General features: G+C 43.6%; 1 protein-coding gene across 11 annotated transcripts in view; it reads left to right on the forward strand.

Annotated features, from left to right (window-relative positions):
• The window catches only part of pard3ab (par-3 family cell polarity regulator alpha, b), a 231,816-nt gene that overhangs the window by 158,780 nt on the left and 55,559 nt on the right, over window positions 1-17,477 (forward strand). For all 11 annotated transcript variants that reach the window (XR_014597038.1, XM_084007806.1, XM_084007814.1 and 8 more), the window contains 3 exons: window positions 379-609; window positions 1,934-2,180; window positions 10,175-10,303. Coding sequence is in view for 10 of the 11 variants with exons in the window: in XM_084007806.1 (XP_083863932.1) it covers window positions 379-609; window positions 1,934-2,180; window positions 10,175-10,303 (607 nt within the window). In the remaining variant the exon portion in view is untranslated. The remainder of the gene's footprint in view (window positions 1-378; window positions 610-1,933; window positions 2,181-10,174; window positions 10,304-17,477) is intronic.

The following is a 17,477-nucleotide window of genomic DNA, read 5'->3' on the forward strand; positions in this document are numbered from 1 at the left end:
TCAATGTGTACATATTGATTCTGGACAGATATTGTTATTCATGACTGGACTAAAAGATGTGATTAAGCAGCCTTGAAAGTTATGTAAATATTGAAAAACAGATTGTAGGTTTTTAGTTGTGCTTATGACGATACAAATTACATAGATTAGGAACCTGATGGGAATAAATGAGACCATTTTGGAACAATCATTCACCTTTAAAGTAATAGTAGTACTAGTATGTAGAATGACCTTGTAGCTGGTTAGTTGAGACTAACTAGAAATGGACTGAATTCGTCATTGGATACTACAGTATACAGTATTATGATTGTGACAGGGCCGTCGCCGTAGCAACGTGTATTCAGCAGTACACACTGTACCTCTGTATCCTCATGACAGGTTCTTCCACAAAGGATGTGGGCCCGTCACTAGGCCTAAAGAAGTCCAGCTCCCTTGAGAGCCTCCAGACAGCTGTTGCCGAGGTAACCCTCAACGGGGACCTCCCCTTCCACCGGCCGCGCCCCCGCATCATCAGGGGGCGGGGCTGCAACGAGAGCTTCAGGGCAGCCATCGACAAATCGTATGACCGGCCGCCTGCCACGGAAGAAGACGACGAGGGCATGGAGACATGTAAGACATCTACCATTCATATCGGCCCGCGGTTACTAATACAACGGCCACGTCGGTGTCATATCCATCAGTTAGGAGTCCCGTCAGTGTCCTTCAGCAAGGAACTGGAACACGTCTGAAATATGAAATGATTGTATTTTGTTGGCATTGCATTATGGGTAACTGAAATGACACTAACACAACAATCCGTAACAAGGTTTGGTATTGAAAGTGATAACAAGTCAGCCACTAAAACGTCAGGCTGCATGCATGATAGTAACAGCATCGTGGCTAATATCAGCTGGTTGTATCGCTGCTGGTGGCAATGGCATATCGCTGAGTCATGATTTAACTATCCACTGCATTACATGTCACAAGTCCATTTGCTTATACGAGGCATCTTAAAGAGGACCAGTTCTTTCAGAAATGGAACTGAAATATAGGCTTTATAACTATCTTTTCATTAGTGTGTAATCACGTCAATCGTGTTTTGCTAGCTAAGAAAGAGAGCTTAATGTCTACGTAGGGTTGTGGCCTTTTAGAGTCGGCCATGTTTCTACGGAAGCCCAGAACAGACAAACTAAACACTGGCTCTACAGAGGGCCTTTTGCGTTTTTTCCATTACCTAAAGGCCGCTGTAGTTTCCCTGACACGCTTGGAAAGGGAGGGGTCAGCTGGTTGATTTGATTCATTGAATTCTTCTTGTAAATGTGAATGAGATGATATGGAAGGTTTATTAAAATGATAATTCCCATGAGTACCACAGTAGAAAAGGCTAAATCTCCAAGAGCAAGATCGATGACTTTCCAATCGATGAAAGTGATTATGTAGTAATGTGTCCATACAAGATAACCAAATACCCACACAATACCATCCCATCCCATCCCTTATTCTAATAAAGAAATAATAAGAATTGGGAATGAGACAGCAGTGCTGGTATTTTTAATCTTCCATACGACGCCAATACGTTTTGAGAGTTTCATTCTATAATCCTTTATATCCATTTTACAGCCCAAATAATCTGATGTTTCCTTTCTGAAGTTAATCTCATAATTTAAAAAAAGTAGCATGCCATAATACCATCAAATTGTAATTTTCTCCATTTTATAAAAGTCTGTGTCTAATGGTCTCTGAAGATTACGATCTGTAATTAAATTATATCAAGTCATTTTCTGCACTTAGGAGACATAATTGCACACTTATGAGTCTTATAGATTTTCATTTATCAGGCTTATGGGTTTTCCTGTGTTACTCATTCATTGGTTAAAAAAAGAATATGTTCTCCATTCTCCCCCACGTTTTCTATCCGTGTCCCCTCTTCTTGGATGTCTCTCCCTCTCTCCAGTGGAGGAGGACACGGAGGAGAGTTCGCGGTCGGGACGGGACTCCGTGTCCACGGTGGCCGACCAGACGCCGCTGTCCGGCATCGCCGAAAAACCGCTGGTCAACGGCACCAATCGCACCAAAGATGAGAAGAAGAAAGACAAAGACAAGGGAGGGAAGGAGAAGAAGAAGCAGCAGGAGGGAGGGAAGGACAAAGACAAGGGGAAAGCCAAGAAGGGCATGCTGAAAGGACTCGGGGACATGTTCAGGTAAGACTGTGGAAATGACTTCTTCTCACTTAGCAAACAGAGCTGCAATCACCACAAGCCCTAACAGACATGGATGCAAATCAGTTAATTACATGATTTAAGGTGTTTGTTTCATGTCGAGATTGTATTTAGGTCAAATATAATAACGGTTGTGCAGCGGACCTGAATGCAACTCTCCTTGAGTACTAGAAGACTCTGCCACTGAGTTTATTTTACATTGTATTGGAAGCACATTGTAACACGTTTGCTGTATTTTATCCACCCTTTGCACAATGTTGGCAGAAACCTTTCCTAAACTTTGCCCGGTGCTCTGAAGCAGATATCAGGCGAGAACGCGTTCGATATCTGTACGTATGTCCAAGACACACTGATCAATATCTGCTGCAAACAGCTGGTACATCCTCATTGAGTGAGTTTTGTGTGAAGAAAGAAACATCTTTAAATCACCAGGTCGGTACGTGTGGTAACACATGAGCAGCCCGTACTGTTCTTCCAGCCGATCTACCATTTAAATGTACCTACATGAGCTCTATGATGCGTTTTGTGAACGGGACAGGCCTGAGCTGGAGAGGAAACAGTAATTATACTCCAGACAACGCAACCTTTGTGCTTTAGTTTCCCGTTATGAATTCTGTCTCTGCAGCCACGAACATTTTTCCTGCCAAAGAATCCTTTACAGCTAAACTGACAGAAAGGAGCTATCCTTGAGACACATCCCATTAGTGTATAGTCTATACATTCCCTCCCCTTTCTCCATCCCCATTACCTTTTGGTGTCTGGGTCATTGGGTATTTCCACCCTCATTCTGATTGGTTGGGAAGCCTCACAGGCCAGCCAGTAATATATTTGTATATCATATTAGCCAAAGTGGCGGTGACAGAGAAGGGAAACAGTGAGTCTTGTCTGAGAAGAAGGTAATGAGGTCCACAGAGATGGAGAGACAAGGAGAAAGAAAAGGTGGAAGAACGGGAGATGGAGGTGCAATGAGTAGTGGAAGGAAAACAAAAGCGAAGGACAGAGACTGATAATAAATAATACCATGTAAGGGAAAGACAGATTGATTATGTGAGCTGGAGGAGGATGTCAAAAATATATGTGGAAATAAACGTATTTAATGTCCTATTAAAGTGTAAATATTAAATTGTAAATATCATTTTTCAAGCTTTATCTCATCTATAAGCGGGAAAGGTCATCTTTAAAGTGTGTGTGGGTGTGTGTGAGTGTGTGTATACACCCACAATGTGAATTCATGCTCCCCGACCCCAACACAGGTAATGGTTTTCAGGTAACATCTGCAGTCGTCCCAGGTCTTTATCAGGTCCAGCTCCAGATCTCCAGTGATGGAAACATGACACCCGGGTCGACTCGATCATATTCGCCCCTTCGTCGCTGACCGAGCAGTACTCCAACATCATTTCAAATTAGTCGCCGTCGTGTTGGAAGAGAGACTGAATAAGTAACGGATAGAAAAAAGCAAATGCATAACATTGTCACTGGCCTCCATCCTGCTTTCCACTTTTCTAATCATGTTTACAACCCAGAAAAAAACAACAACCCAGGAGCTCAAACGGAGCCGTTTGGCCCTCGGGGGCTCTGTAAGGCTTGGAGACAGCAGAGCTCTTTGTTAAACAGGTGATGGCTTCGGATCACACCAGCATACTTGTAGAGGAGAGACTCGTGGAAGGCAGCCACACACACACACACACACACACACACACACACACAGTGGAGAAGTCAGTGGATGCACATGGATACTGCAGGTATAGCTAACACTGCTGGAATCATTAGTCGGGATGTACATTGTGCTCACACACACACACATGGGAGGATGCTATGAGGTCCTCACACAGGCCACTCGGTTTACACTGGCGACTTGGACACGCACACTGAACTGCAATTCTCCCCCTCCCAGATGATTACGCTCGGTGTGCATTGTCGGAACATCAGCGTTATGGCGCTTTGATTGGCCCAATATTGGCCACATCAGATCTGCTCCATTAAAACGCCGTCTGACTGCCTGTTTGATCGGCGCCCAGTGTTTACTGGCGCAGACAGCTGTGCGCTCCGGAAATAATGATGTGAGATATATGCAACCCATCTGTACGTCTAGTAAGGATCACATGCTCAACTTAAAAGGAATAATTCACCAGCGTGTTGTGTGAGTGTGGACGGAGGACGCTGGCGACTCGTCTCTCCTCATGACAGCTTCGACGTTTGAGATTATGATGCAAGGTGGATATTACCCAGAGAAATTCCTCCGGCACGCCGAGTTCATTTAAAGGCAGGGTAGGTCATTTGGAAAAAGCACAGAGGCTTTGACTTTGAATGCATCGCTGGACCAAAAAAGGCCCGCCCTTTCATTCAGACCTCAAAGTACAAGCACAATGAGGAAGTAAGCACTGACCCACAATTATCCAATTATGTTCCCCCTCCTGATTATTTTGATTGGACGGGGTTTTTACAGTCCTTCATTTCATGTATTGATGGCTATCGGTATGTTACGAGGATTAAAACTAGTATAACAGAATGTGTTTCTGGATTCTGGATAGAATCACCTACTCAACCTTTAACTGAGGAATATTACTTTGGTCTTTGGCATTTTTTGGTTATGGCACATTGCACTATGAAAGAAAAAACTAAAATGCCCCAAAATGTTTTTTTTTTTTTTTTCAGGCTGCCTTGTCTTGCTCTTGGGGATTGTCAGACTTTTGTTAGCGTTTTCCTTGTTGCGTGTCGGGGCGAGCAGGTGGGCGTGGTTTTCACAGTATGATCCGTTTCTATCAGAAAGAAATGTTTACCTTTTGTAGTAAGGAGTCTGTTTGCTTTGTGTTCTGTCTTGACTTAATCTCGACTGCCGGTCTTGACTCGGACTAGACCTGGACTCATGGCTAATTCACGCTCCATGACTTTATCACAGCCAATGAGAGCAGAAGACACAGGTTGAGGAGGAACCTGACGGTGAATAAACACCACACAGTGACTGATCTACATAATAACGGTTTGTTTGAAATTTGAAATTCGTGTCGTGGCTTGGATGCGACGTGGACTCTATTAGGTCGGTCCTAACCGAAGCCCTGAGCATCGCATTCAGAAGCTCAACACAGAATGAACCGAGCACCGACTCCAAAAACGTGTTTGTAACTCCCACATTGTTGGGTTGACAGGTGACATGTGGGAGCTGCAGTTGAACAAACAGCTGAGCAGTGAGCACTTAGCAGCAAACCCATTACTCAGAGGGAATCAGAATCAGTTAGCAGGATTTGCATGTTTCCCCTTGTGTTGGTGTCGACATGTCATGAATGCGAATGTGTGCGTCGGTCCAAACCGCGGCGCGCTGATGTGTCGACTGTTCTTTTAAGAGGGCTTACAAGCATCACCCTATCACGCTCCCAACTGTGATGTGAGTGAGTCGGACTCCCTGAGAGGCATTACGAACGTCAAGAGCTCCCAACGAGTGTCATGTGATTGAGTGAGCAAGTGTGTGTTAGTGAGTGAGTACAGCTCGTACAATGGATGTGTGTTTCCATGTCGGAGGGGTGGAGCAGGAGTGGGAGGCCTGTAGAGGTGTGTGTGTGTGTGTGTGTACGTGCGTGTGTGTGTGATCAACAGAGCTGCTACTGCCTGACCCTCTCATGTCTCGAAGGCCTCACACTCAGTCCCAATCAAAGCCTCATTACCATCAACCACTGCCAACTGAGCAGCCTGCCAACTCTGTGTCCATCGCTCTCTCTCTTTCTCTCCCCCTCTCACCCCCCCTCTCTCTCTCTCTCTCTCTCTCTCTCTCTCTCTCTCTCTCATCACTTGGACTCCAAAGCAACACCCAGTCTGTTAGCTTGGCACCAGCAAAGATGCTCATTGCCCAGAAATTTGAGGGCTGCGCTGATTTTGCATCGTTTTTTGGTGTGTGTGTGTGTGTGTGTGTGTGTGTGTGTGTGTGTGTGTGTGTGTGTGTGTGTGTGTGTGTGTGTGTGTGTGTGTGTGTGTGTGTGTGTGTGTGTGTGTGTGTGTGTGTGTGTGTGTGTGTGTGTGTGTGTGTGTGTGAACATAGAAAAGGCTCACGCGGTGACAACTTCATCCCTGCTCGTGATATCTCAGGAACACATGGACGGCGTTTCTTCTGATGTTGCACAAAACATACTTGAATGTAAGGATTGAACTGGTTTGATGTTGGTGGTCAAAGGTCAAGGGTCACTGTGACCTCACATTTGCCCCATTCTAGTGAACATGGTATTTCAGGAACACCTTGAGGGGATTTCTTCAAATTTGGCACAAATGTCCACTTTTGGACTCAAGGACGAGCTGACCCAATTTAGGTGGTCAATCGTTATTTTGACCTCACAAAACAAGTTTTTGGTACACAAGAGTTCATATGCTAATTATGACAATGTTATACAATGTCTAATAGCGTAAAATGATGTAGTGATGAAGATAAGAAACGGTGTATGATGGCTGATTTTGTTCGACTTGGCTCAGTTTTGAAGGCCCTTGATCATCCCCAGGTTTACTCTCTCAGCTGAATGTCAAAGTTATCATCATCAGGGTAGCATAATGGTATGTTAACATGAGCAAATCAACGCTAATATTTAGTAGTTGCATATTCACAAATCACAGCATTTTAGCATGCTAAAATGTCTTACGTCTTATGTTCGAATGAATGACAAAGTACCATTATTAATTTCTCTGTTACCCAGATATTAGTGAGTTTTAAGGGAGCATTTAAAGGGTCATTGTCAGAGATCAAGACACATGACCATTATCACAACATAAGATTGACATAAAGTGCTGATTTTATTTAATACTCTGTCACGTTTGTCCAATGGTAGATTGGAGGTGGAATCAAACTTTCACTGGCGTTTCTGACATTTCCCTCGATGCCGCCACGCTGCGATTATATTTCAGTGACATTCATTCCTGACTTTATCTTGACTTCGCCGCTCTCGAAGTCGCCTCCTGCCCCGTGACATTTCCATGGTGGTGCATATCCAATACGCCTTCCGAAACTGCCCACAAAACCGCCAGACTTGTTTTCACTTTTTTTTGTTTTGTGCGGTGTGAGGGATTAGCAGTGACACGCGGGTGGTCTGATGAATAGAATGAGCCGAAGCCTCGACATTCTGAAGTTTGTCTTTGCAAACCACAAAAAGCCGTCGGAGCCTCTTTATCGATGGCGTCGGGGCTTACAAGACGAGGCGAGCCTAACTGTGCCTGGAATATAATATTATTAAACGCCCCGGTGTCATACTTAATACTCTGTCTCCTCTTCAAAGTCTCGCCATCCAGTCGTAAATCTAAGTGTCTGTGTGTTTGTGGGTGTGTGTGTGTGTGAGGCTGTCTTTTAAGAGGCTGTTAATGAAAGTTAGTGGTGTGGAGAAAGCAAGTGTCAACCGTCTCTCGCCGTGATAGATCGCTCCTGCTCTTAGCATTAACGGTGAGCCGTCACTCCGAGCGTTTCAGGCAGCCGCAGTTAAATTAATCAGGTAATGGAGCGTGGTCTCCAAGGCCTCGCCGTCTCCGCTGTGGTTTCTCCTCCCCGTTCCCATCAGTTTGTGTTTCGGAAACTTGGGAGCAGCTTTGTTGCATCGCTGCCACGACATATCATGGATACCTTTGGTTGGCCGCAGATGCGTTTAGCGACTACACAGGAATGCACATGATGGCAGCGGTTTGTCTCATGAGGTGGCTTTGTCTGTATGTTTTGGTGGATTTTCCTTTGCCTTTATTGAGTCAGTAGAGAGATGACAGGAAATTCCCAGAGAGGGAGAGTAAATCATCTCCAAGGCCGGCGTTCAACATTGCGTGTGCTGAAGTGTTGTTTTGTCGTGTTTGTGATGGTTTTTCCTAACTTAGTGGTTTTGTTGCGTAAACCTAACTTTTATTTTGTAGCATAATGTTCTGATTGTGATGAAATCCAAAGTCCACCTGCCCTTTAGGATCTAACCTGATACACATTGACTCGCACTCTTTCGGGAGCAATTTGGGGTTCACTTTGGAAATGCGGCCTGGAGGAGCTGGGGAATCGAACCGCTGACCCTCTCTTCCTCTGAGCCACAGAGAGAGAAGGAGGACAAAAAGGTCCCCAGACAGAGATGACAGAGCCATGTCTACCAGAAGGCCACTTGGTGGGTTCTCTTGAAAAGCTGCACAATTAATCAAATATTAATCGCAATCAGGATTTTATAAAGTAATTAAATGAACATGATCGACTACGATACTGACGTTTTAAAACGTACGCCAATCAAATCAGGCGCTTCATAAACAGCCAGCCATCAGGGCGATCCAGATAGATTGGCTTCACTTTTATGTGACGGGAGCTTTTATGAGTAATATATACTATATATTATTTGATGAATAATCATCATGCCAATATTGATCAATATAGGTGTGATTATGATTTTGGCCATAATCGTCCAGGCTGAGGATAAACATTTGTTGTTTTGAACCCAGTTTGACAAATCACCAGCACACTGGATGATGGAAAAACCAGAATCAGCACATGGAATGTCTGACTTGCATATTTAGATGAGATCTAGCAGATGCTGAACCGCTGGGCAGCATCTGTGTGGAGCCTTCACTGGTTGTGTGTTCACACCGATGCCAGAGCAGCACTGGACGTCTTCTGCTTCGTTCTCTGTCGTCTTTTTGGGCTTCAGTCCACCGGGACACCGTGGTGCCGCAAGTCAGAGAACTTGATTTCATCACTTTAATGGCGTAAAACTGTCACTTCAGAAATGTTCCCAGACAATAAACAAACACAAACTTAGATCCCATTTAATTTACTTTTCTTCACGTGTGTCTCGCTCTCCCATTCATTTCATCCTCTCTCTTTTTATCCATTCAGTGTTGTTTTCTCCTTTCTTCTAATTTTCCTCACACACCTACACGCTCACACCACCGCTGTGTTCTTCCTGCACGTTCACTCTCTTGTTCTCTTCATTGATTTATTTGACTTCTCTTGTTTTCAATTCCCTTTCTTCTGCTTGGCTTTCCATACACACATTCACACAACTCAGCGTGTCTTTCTTGCTCATATTCGGACAATTAACGCTCTTTCTCTTAAATTCTTAAACGCGCTCACGTTCCACTGTCGGGATTTTCACTTCTTTGGATTGTGTTTGATCTCGTGACTTTCTCTCTCCTTCACTTTCTTATTTTCTTCACTTTACAGTCCTCTCTTTCTTTCTTCAGTCACTTAAACACACACACACACACACACCTCTTGAGGTTGTCTTTATAATCTTCGCTGTAGTTTTCAGTCTAAATGTTTCATTCACTGAGTTTGTCTCGTGTGTGTTTTTTCCCCTCTCTTGTTCTTCTGTCTCTTTCATAAAACACACACACACACCTCTTTGGTTTCTCTCGGCGTGTTCTCTTTAGAAGTTGTAGATATTCTCTGCGGACCAATTTCCCTGTGAATAATCGCAGTGAGTGCGCTGCCAAAGTCATTTCTTCAACGGGCCTTGGCTTTATACCGAGTCGATCAAGCTGAAATATCTCTGCGACGGCTCCCGTTTCGTTAAGCGTCACTCCCTCCCTATGAATATAATTACGGCGCCGGGCCGCGCCGACGCCTCCTTCATTTGCTCCCCCCCCCCCCCCTCCAACTTTAAACCAGCTGAATTGGGCTTGAACTTGTGATAGGTACGTTTCAAGTGGTGCATTTGAGGGTTTGATCAGCCGTGAAGTCGTACCTGTTGTCATGGTCACAGACATACAAACCTTTTCAGTCGGCTGATTTTCCGTTGATTTTGAGTTACCGTGACGCCTGCAAAGAGAAATATCACCTATTTTTTGGAGCGTGCCCGCTGCTTCATTGTGAGTCACAACAATAGATTCATGTTGAAATGCTTCTCTTGACTTCCATCTACTCACTGATCCACTTCTTCACACGCCTTCAGTGACTTTGGAAGAAGGATCGACAGCTCGGACTATCAAATAACACAAACATGCAGTCATTTATTGATCATTTAAACTGTGCCTTTTTTCCCGTATTCCAGGTTCGGGAAGCACCGTAAGGACGAGCGGCCGGGAGAAAAGCTTGACCGTAAAGGCTCCAGCAAGTGGAGGGTGGAGGAGACGCAGGTTTCCGACGAGGAGACGATGAAGATGAGGATGGAGCAGGAGAGGTGAGACACCTGCTGAATGCTGTTTGAATGGCTGCTTTGTCTCTGGAGGCTCATGTGCTCTGCTGCTGTGGGAGCACCGAGAGGACACGTTGATCAAGGCTGCTGAAAACATGAGCGATTCAACAGGATATAAATGATTCCATTCATTCATTTTCTCTTGGATCAGATGTTTTGATCATAGTTGTAAAGTTCAAACTCAAGTAAAAGCTCGGAGGTCATCTCTTCTCCCGTGTTCAGCTTTGCTTCTATCTGCTCGGTGAAGTCCGAATGTTAGAGGGCGGCGATATTCCGTTCGGCTGAGGCTTGTAAGTCCCCTTGTCCTGCTTCCTGTTTGTTAGTGTACGCTATGTGACCAAACGAATGTGGCCAACATTTCACCGAGTTTGTGTTTCGCTGTCATTTCAAGACCGCGGTCATTAATCTGCCGTAACAGCCTCTCCTCTTCTGGGAAGGCTTCCCACAGGATTCTGGAACCCGGTTTGCAGGGATTTGTTCCCCGTCAGCCACAGGGGCATCAGCGAGGTCCAACACTGATGCCGGGTGACAATCCCTGGCTTGCAAGTCGGCATTAGCTGATCCCAAAGGTGTTGGATGAGGTTGAGTCTGTGTGCGGGCCAGTCAAGTTCACACCAAACTCAAACAAAGACCTCGTTTCTGTGCCCCGGGGCGTTGTCATGGCGAAACAAAAGAGGGTTTGTCACAATGTTGGATGCGCACTAGTGTCTAAAATATTATCGCATGCTGCAGCATAAGGACTCACTTTGTTTAGAAAAACATTGTGGTTGGTCTTGAAGTAAGTCCGTAAACTCAGTAGAATGTAAACAACATGAGTCTGGGAAACTAAATAAAACAACACTTCGGGACACGAACGCTGGTCTCCTGGTTGAAAGTGTTTGTTTGACCCACCTCTGCTCCCACCAGCCCTGATTTGGGGGATTTTTTGTCATTATCCTATCTCATCACACTCCAGAGCATTTTCTCTGGGCGTTTAATCATGACGCAAATAGATTTAAATTTAAATTGAAGTAGTTACATGAAAGACGCCGAGGGTCATTTCATTTCCAGGACTTAGAACTAGCCGGACTGACCCGATCATGAAAACTGTCCCTGACAAAAAGTAGACAAAAGGACGTATACTGTACCTGAGTTATGGCTCGGTCTGACTGGTCTACATAGCAGCCTGATGAGCCCGATAGAGGACTAGATGGAAACAGGGAGGTCTCTGCTGCTCAGGAAGTCTTTTCCATCTAGCATGACAGTCAGAGTCCCCCCTTTGACATTTTATAGACTAAACAGAATGGATATGTTCTACTTTGTAAATAAACTCTTTGTCCAACTGCAGTATGTTAATGGTTTAATACATTAATAATGTGTGTAATAAAACATAATTAATAATGAGTAGATGGTTAGAGAGTCTTTTTACAGCTATGGGGGAGCAAACAACCCCACCGCATGTCTGTCTCCCCCTGGTCGCCACACTAAATGTCAGACGGGCACCGTGCCAGTTATTTGGGGCGGCGCTTTATAAATGCAAAGGCCATTACAGCCCTGCCAGCTAATTAATTCCCATGCTCTCGGTGCAGGGGCAGGAGTCATTACTCCCTCCAGTCGCTCGTTATTAAAATGTGGTTTGTAATTCTTTCTTCACGCCTGCAGAGCCAATAGTCCAATAATATGATGATAGGCAAGTCTTTATTTTTAATTGGCTTAAGGTTAACGCAAATGCCACGTCAGGTGATTGGGTTGTTCTGGATATCGTTAAAAGTTCAGAGTGGTCCTTCTGTGTGTTAATCCAATCCGTGGCTCCTGTGTTATTTCTTGTCCTCAAACGATGGAAGTTGCACAAAATCAATTACCCTGATGGAGTTTCAAACGCTGAAATCTATTGAGGTTTCCGTTTGCTCTCTTTCTTTGTTATGATTATATGATACGATTATTGACATACCGATAAACCAATCCAAAACATGGAGTGAATGTTTTGGATTTCAAGCCACTACACACTAGTATGTGATATTTTAATTGTAACCAATAGGACTGCCTCTTATTAAAAGTAGTAGTGGAAGGTAATGCTGTTTTTCCACCTATTTATTCAGTGTTATAAAATAGAGGCAGAACCTCTGCAATAGCTGAGGGATGGGTGTGTCAGTCTTTTTGTGCGTTTTGTTCTTTTGTTTGTGAGTGTGTAACGGTGTTGCCATGTTGAGTGCCCAGGGCAAGAAGGAGCTAAGGGAAATAAGGGTATACAAGCAACAAAAATCAGCCAAATTAAGGTCTGTGCAACCACAATGCAGGAACTGTCTTGGGATGTCTGACAGTAGTTCAATGCATTAATTATTTTGCTCAGTGTTGGTTGTTTGACTCAGCCCAACCAAGCGTACCACCTCCCCGAGCACCTAAAAAGAACACGGACGCTTCTCGTTTGGGTTTAACCGCTGGCTGAGATCCACTGGTATTGACTGGGAGATCCCACTGAGGCTGTGGAAGAATGTGGAAGGATGTGGAAGGATGTGGCCGCTCTGGCGTCAAATAATGATCCAGTTAGCTGTGTTTGGCCGAGCTTCTCTTCCCCCAGATTCTGCCGGGAGCTTCGACACCTTGCTGCAGAGCGCCTATTGATTGGCCACCGCCAGAGGCTGTGGTTAATCCAGCTGTGATTGACTAAATGGATGGATTTTCTCACAGGTTTAAGGCTCAGGTCTCGGTGGACTCTAACAAACAAATCTAGACTGACAGTTCAGACAGCACAGTGAGCTTTGCAGACAGCGTATGGTCATTTGAAGAGCAGATAAACATTGACATTGACATGAATGTATTTTATCATGCGTTTGACTTGAAACAGATAGTCATTGATACGAAACATTCACTGCAATTTACATCGTCCTTGGGAAGCACAAAGCTAAATCTTTGACTTGCCTTACTAAAAATGAGGCATTACTTATGTATTTCAGATTGACAGATGTATGAAAATATATATTTAGACCATTAAGATGTTGACATTGACAAACAGCATTGATGAAAAATGATTTAGGAGATCTGAAACACTTCCTGATGCCTTTACAGTGCAACATAGTAGACGCTACAAGGTATTCTACCTGGCGTTATTGAATCTATTTGATTGGCCAACCCAGCGGCCATTAATAGCCAAAAACATTGTTTAGGCTAAACACTGACTGAATCTATTCACCCGGCCCCAAGCAGTGTTTCAAGAGTCATACGGCCAAAAGTTTAAAAGTTGAATATGTATACAGCAGAACGTGTGCTATAAATCCAGCTGAGTCTCATGACAGGGATACAGTTTTTATGATGCTCAAAACAGAAATAATATAAATGGAAAGTTGATAAGGATCTTTTTTGTGGTGGACACATGAATTAAACGCATCCATGTGACTATGCAACAGTAGTGATGTCATATTAAACGTTGACAAAGACCACTTATGTGTGCAGATGATAAGGTGGATGGGTGCACCAACACAGGACTTTGAACCAGAAGACCAGAGTCCCAAAGTGTTCTGGTTCCTGGTGGAACCTGGTTTCTATTTTGTTGCCTCAACTGTATGTAGTTATTTTAAAGCCAATCATGAGGGTTTTCCAAAACCAAACTAAGTGGTTTTGTTGCCTTAAACAACCTAACTGTGTTTGGCAGCATGACGTCGTCCTGAGCGCCAGAAAAAAAGTGTCACTCAAGAAAACAGTAGATTAAATGTGTAATTAAATGTTAATGTTAACCGTATATCATGTAATATGTGCCAAAGAACTTACCTTGACCCCTCTCAATACGACTACTTATTACTGAAGATTAACAGTATCAGCTAATGTAAGATGTAATCTTGTAATTCTGATGGATAAATGAGAGATTGATTAAACCAATATAATATCCTCGGCCCTGTTAAGTCTTGCAGTATTGTCCTTGGATACCAAGTGCTTCAGAACCAGCGAAAGTAACCCGTCACCAAATCCTAAAACACTTCCAGAAATCCAATGTTATCATCCAAAAGGACTTGTAGCAGCCATCTTATCCTTCTACTTTCATGTACTTCCTGCCTTTCACCGTGGTCTATCGGTTGTGTCAGCACTACCGCCAAGAGGAAGGTTTATTACACAGTGATTACAATAGCACATAATGGGCCATTGTTCTGGCTTCATGTGGCAGAAAGGTCACTCGTCAAACACATTTCTTCCTCCGTAATGTTCCATCCTGCCATTTCTATACCCTTTTATCTGCTGCCTCCTCCTTCTTTCTGCTATGCCCTCTTTTCGTTCAACCTCCCACTCCTTCCCTACGTCTCTTGTCGTTTGCCCTTCACGCCGACAGCGTTTTCATCTCTCATCAAGGTTAGCCGCTAGAGACGGACCAGGGTTTTCCTTGCGTAAATATTTTGGGACCGAAAGGGCATTGATTAGGCCAAGTGTGGTTTTCCTTCCTGTCCCGTTTCAATCAGCGTAATTGTATTTGTACAATTGCACATTTTTAGCAACGTTGCGTTTTAAGTGTGCGTCGTGTTGACATAGATGGAGGCTTGGATTTGGTCTTAAAGGAACACAGCCGTAGTCACCATGATTCAAAGCCCAGTGGTTAGCCACGTCCACCGCCAAAGAGGGGTCAAGAACAACTCTTCTTCTTAAAGTATGACGGAGTGCACAGCTTCATATTATTTATTTCCCCTCGCAGCAAGTAACTGTGTCTGCTTATGTAGTAAGTGAATGCCAACTGTAGAGTTTAGTGATACATGCAAGGTGTCTATTTGTCATTTTTATTTGCAGAGGGATGGATGACAATAATGTGAATCTGCTTTATATATATATATATATATATATATATATATATATATATATATATATATATAAAGGCTGCCGTCTTTGTTCAATCCTCCAGCTCTTAAGAATTTAAGATTGTGTATTTTCTCACACATGGCAACTGGTTCAAAGCTGCATCCTTCCTCACTCAGAAACCGGCCCCATTGACCCGTCCAGGGCCTCGTTATGGGAAGGGGCTGCACGGAGGAGGCCGGGCGCTGGATTGGTATGTCTGGCCTTATCTTATCAGCCACCGCACTTGTGTATACAATCAGTAGCTGCTCCCACTTCTGCTGCTGCTGCTTTCTCTGGTGGGAAACACTGTTTTTCCTCTGGGTTTAAAGATAGATCCCTCAAGGGCCCTGCTTCCTTCTGTGCTATTAGATAATTGCTGAGTCCACAACGAGTACAGGCGCAGCATGCGGGTCCGCAAGCTTTCATGTGACATGGGTTAAGTTGTTGGAATAAGTGCACATTTTGCAAAAAAGAAAACAGGACCCGTGCAGATCCAGTCTGGAGCTGTTACACACATCAAGTTTATTAGCAGCCTCGTTTTTTAGTAGTAAAGTGTTTCCACCCATGTATCCATCTTTTTTTTTTTTTTAAATCCTCACATTGAACCTCCGATGGGGAGCCCTCCTTATTAGACCTTTTGTTTCATTATGCACAGCGTGCACATTTTCTGGAGGAATCGTTTCGGATTTTAGCCCGCTGAGTGTTCAGTCAAGTCGCGCCCCCTGCCTCGTCACCGCGCCTGTCCCGTTCTCTTTCCCACTGCCATTAAAAAGGGGCCTGCAGAAAAGACGGCAGTATGATAATTGGTAGTTGTAAAGCTCTGATAATTGGCAAGGCTGTAATTACGGGGCTGCGCGATAGGTAGTCTCCCTGCTGCAGAGAATGGTGTTGCCAGTTATTCACAAGATAATGGCCTAAAGAGTGAGTGAGTGTGTGTGTGTGTGTGTGTGTGTTTGAGTTGTTCAGAACGCTGTCAGGTGTGTGTGTGTGTGTGTGAGAGACAGAAAGAGAAAAGCATGGTAGCTATACATTAGCAGCACTCTGAATACAAAGTGCTTCCCTGGTACGAGGTGCTGTGGGGGCGAGAGACTATTATGCATTGTTTATTGTATTATACAGTGGGGGGAAAACATAAATAATAGGCTCCACATCTTCTCTCTCAATAACAATAACTTGCAGATGTTACAGCGGCTCGTCTGGCGTTGTGTTTATGTGACACCTGAGATTTAAAGTGTAGACGCTACACGGCTCCAGCAGCATGAAGGCCTCACTTGACGATGTATGAAACGTTCAGCAGGCAGTTTAAACTTCCCACTGTTTTAACCATGATGGATGAAGAAGTTCTCGTACAGTACTTATGATGTAGTTTTGTAAGACTACGTGCTTCTCCTCACTATTTGTAATCAATTAAATCAGTTGATTACATAGTTAAAGGACAGTATTCTGTGTAAAGTGATTTCTCATAATGGTTGGATGTGTTCAATGACTAAAAAGAAGTCTATTATTTGCTAACTTGAGTAGTAAAGAATGAATATCTCATTTACAATATGACACATATTGCCTGTTAAGGGCAATTTGTATTGATATAAATGTGTAGATTGTAATTTAATATGTTTGATTCACTGGAAATTCAATAGAGAAACCATTTATTGATGAAACGATGAGGTGTGAATGTCTGTTGGTTCTCCAGTCAATGAAATACCCGACACTCAGACTTAGACGTCCTGTTTGGCTAAGAAGCTAATCTACCTGGAGGTTGATAGTGAAATCCAATTAGGAGTAAAATCACTTTCACATTACCAACATCAGTCAGTCAGTATTAATTAGCTTCGGTCTATTGTCACTGTGGTCATTTAGTTCCAGTTATCAGGCTGAATGCATTACATGAAACGTTTTACTCTAGAGGAATACTGTAGGAAGCGAAAGTACAACCCTGTTATAATATTTACAATGGAGGAACTAGAGCTTATTCTTCTCAACCAATAGCTTAATATACACACACACACACACACACATACACACACACAGTCAATCAAAGTCAACCCAGTCGCCAGGAGAAAAAGGCATTGTCGATGTATGTGAACCACAAATATGTGGTTAATGTTGTGAACCGATTGATTGGATTAAAGCAACGAAACGAATTGGAAAGGATTGGAAGAAAGATAATAATTTGTGTTAAAATAATAATGTAATTGGCATCAATAAATCGCGTAATTAATCTTAGCGGACGTTCTTCCCTAATGTAATAACACTGCGTGACAGTATCCACTTAAATAAAACTTACTAGCAACATACAGAATACATACACAGGGTGGTCTGTTTCCTGTCCCACCATTATCTTTTGTGGCAGAAAACCGAGCATCAA

The sequence above is a fragment of the Eutrigla gurnardus genome, assembly GCF_963514095.1.
Source record: "Eutrigla gurnardus genome assembly, chromosome: 4".
Taxonomy (NCBI): Eukaryota; Metazoa; Chordata; class Actinopteri; order Perciformes; family Triglidae; genus Eutrigla; species Eutrigla gurnardus.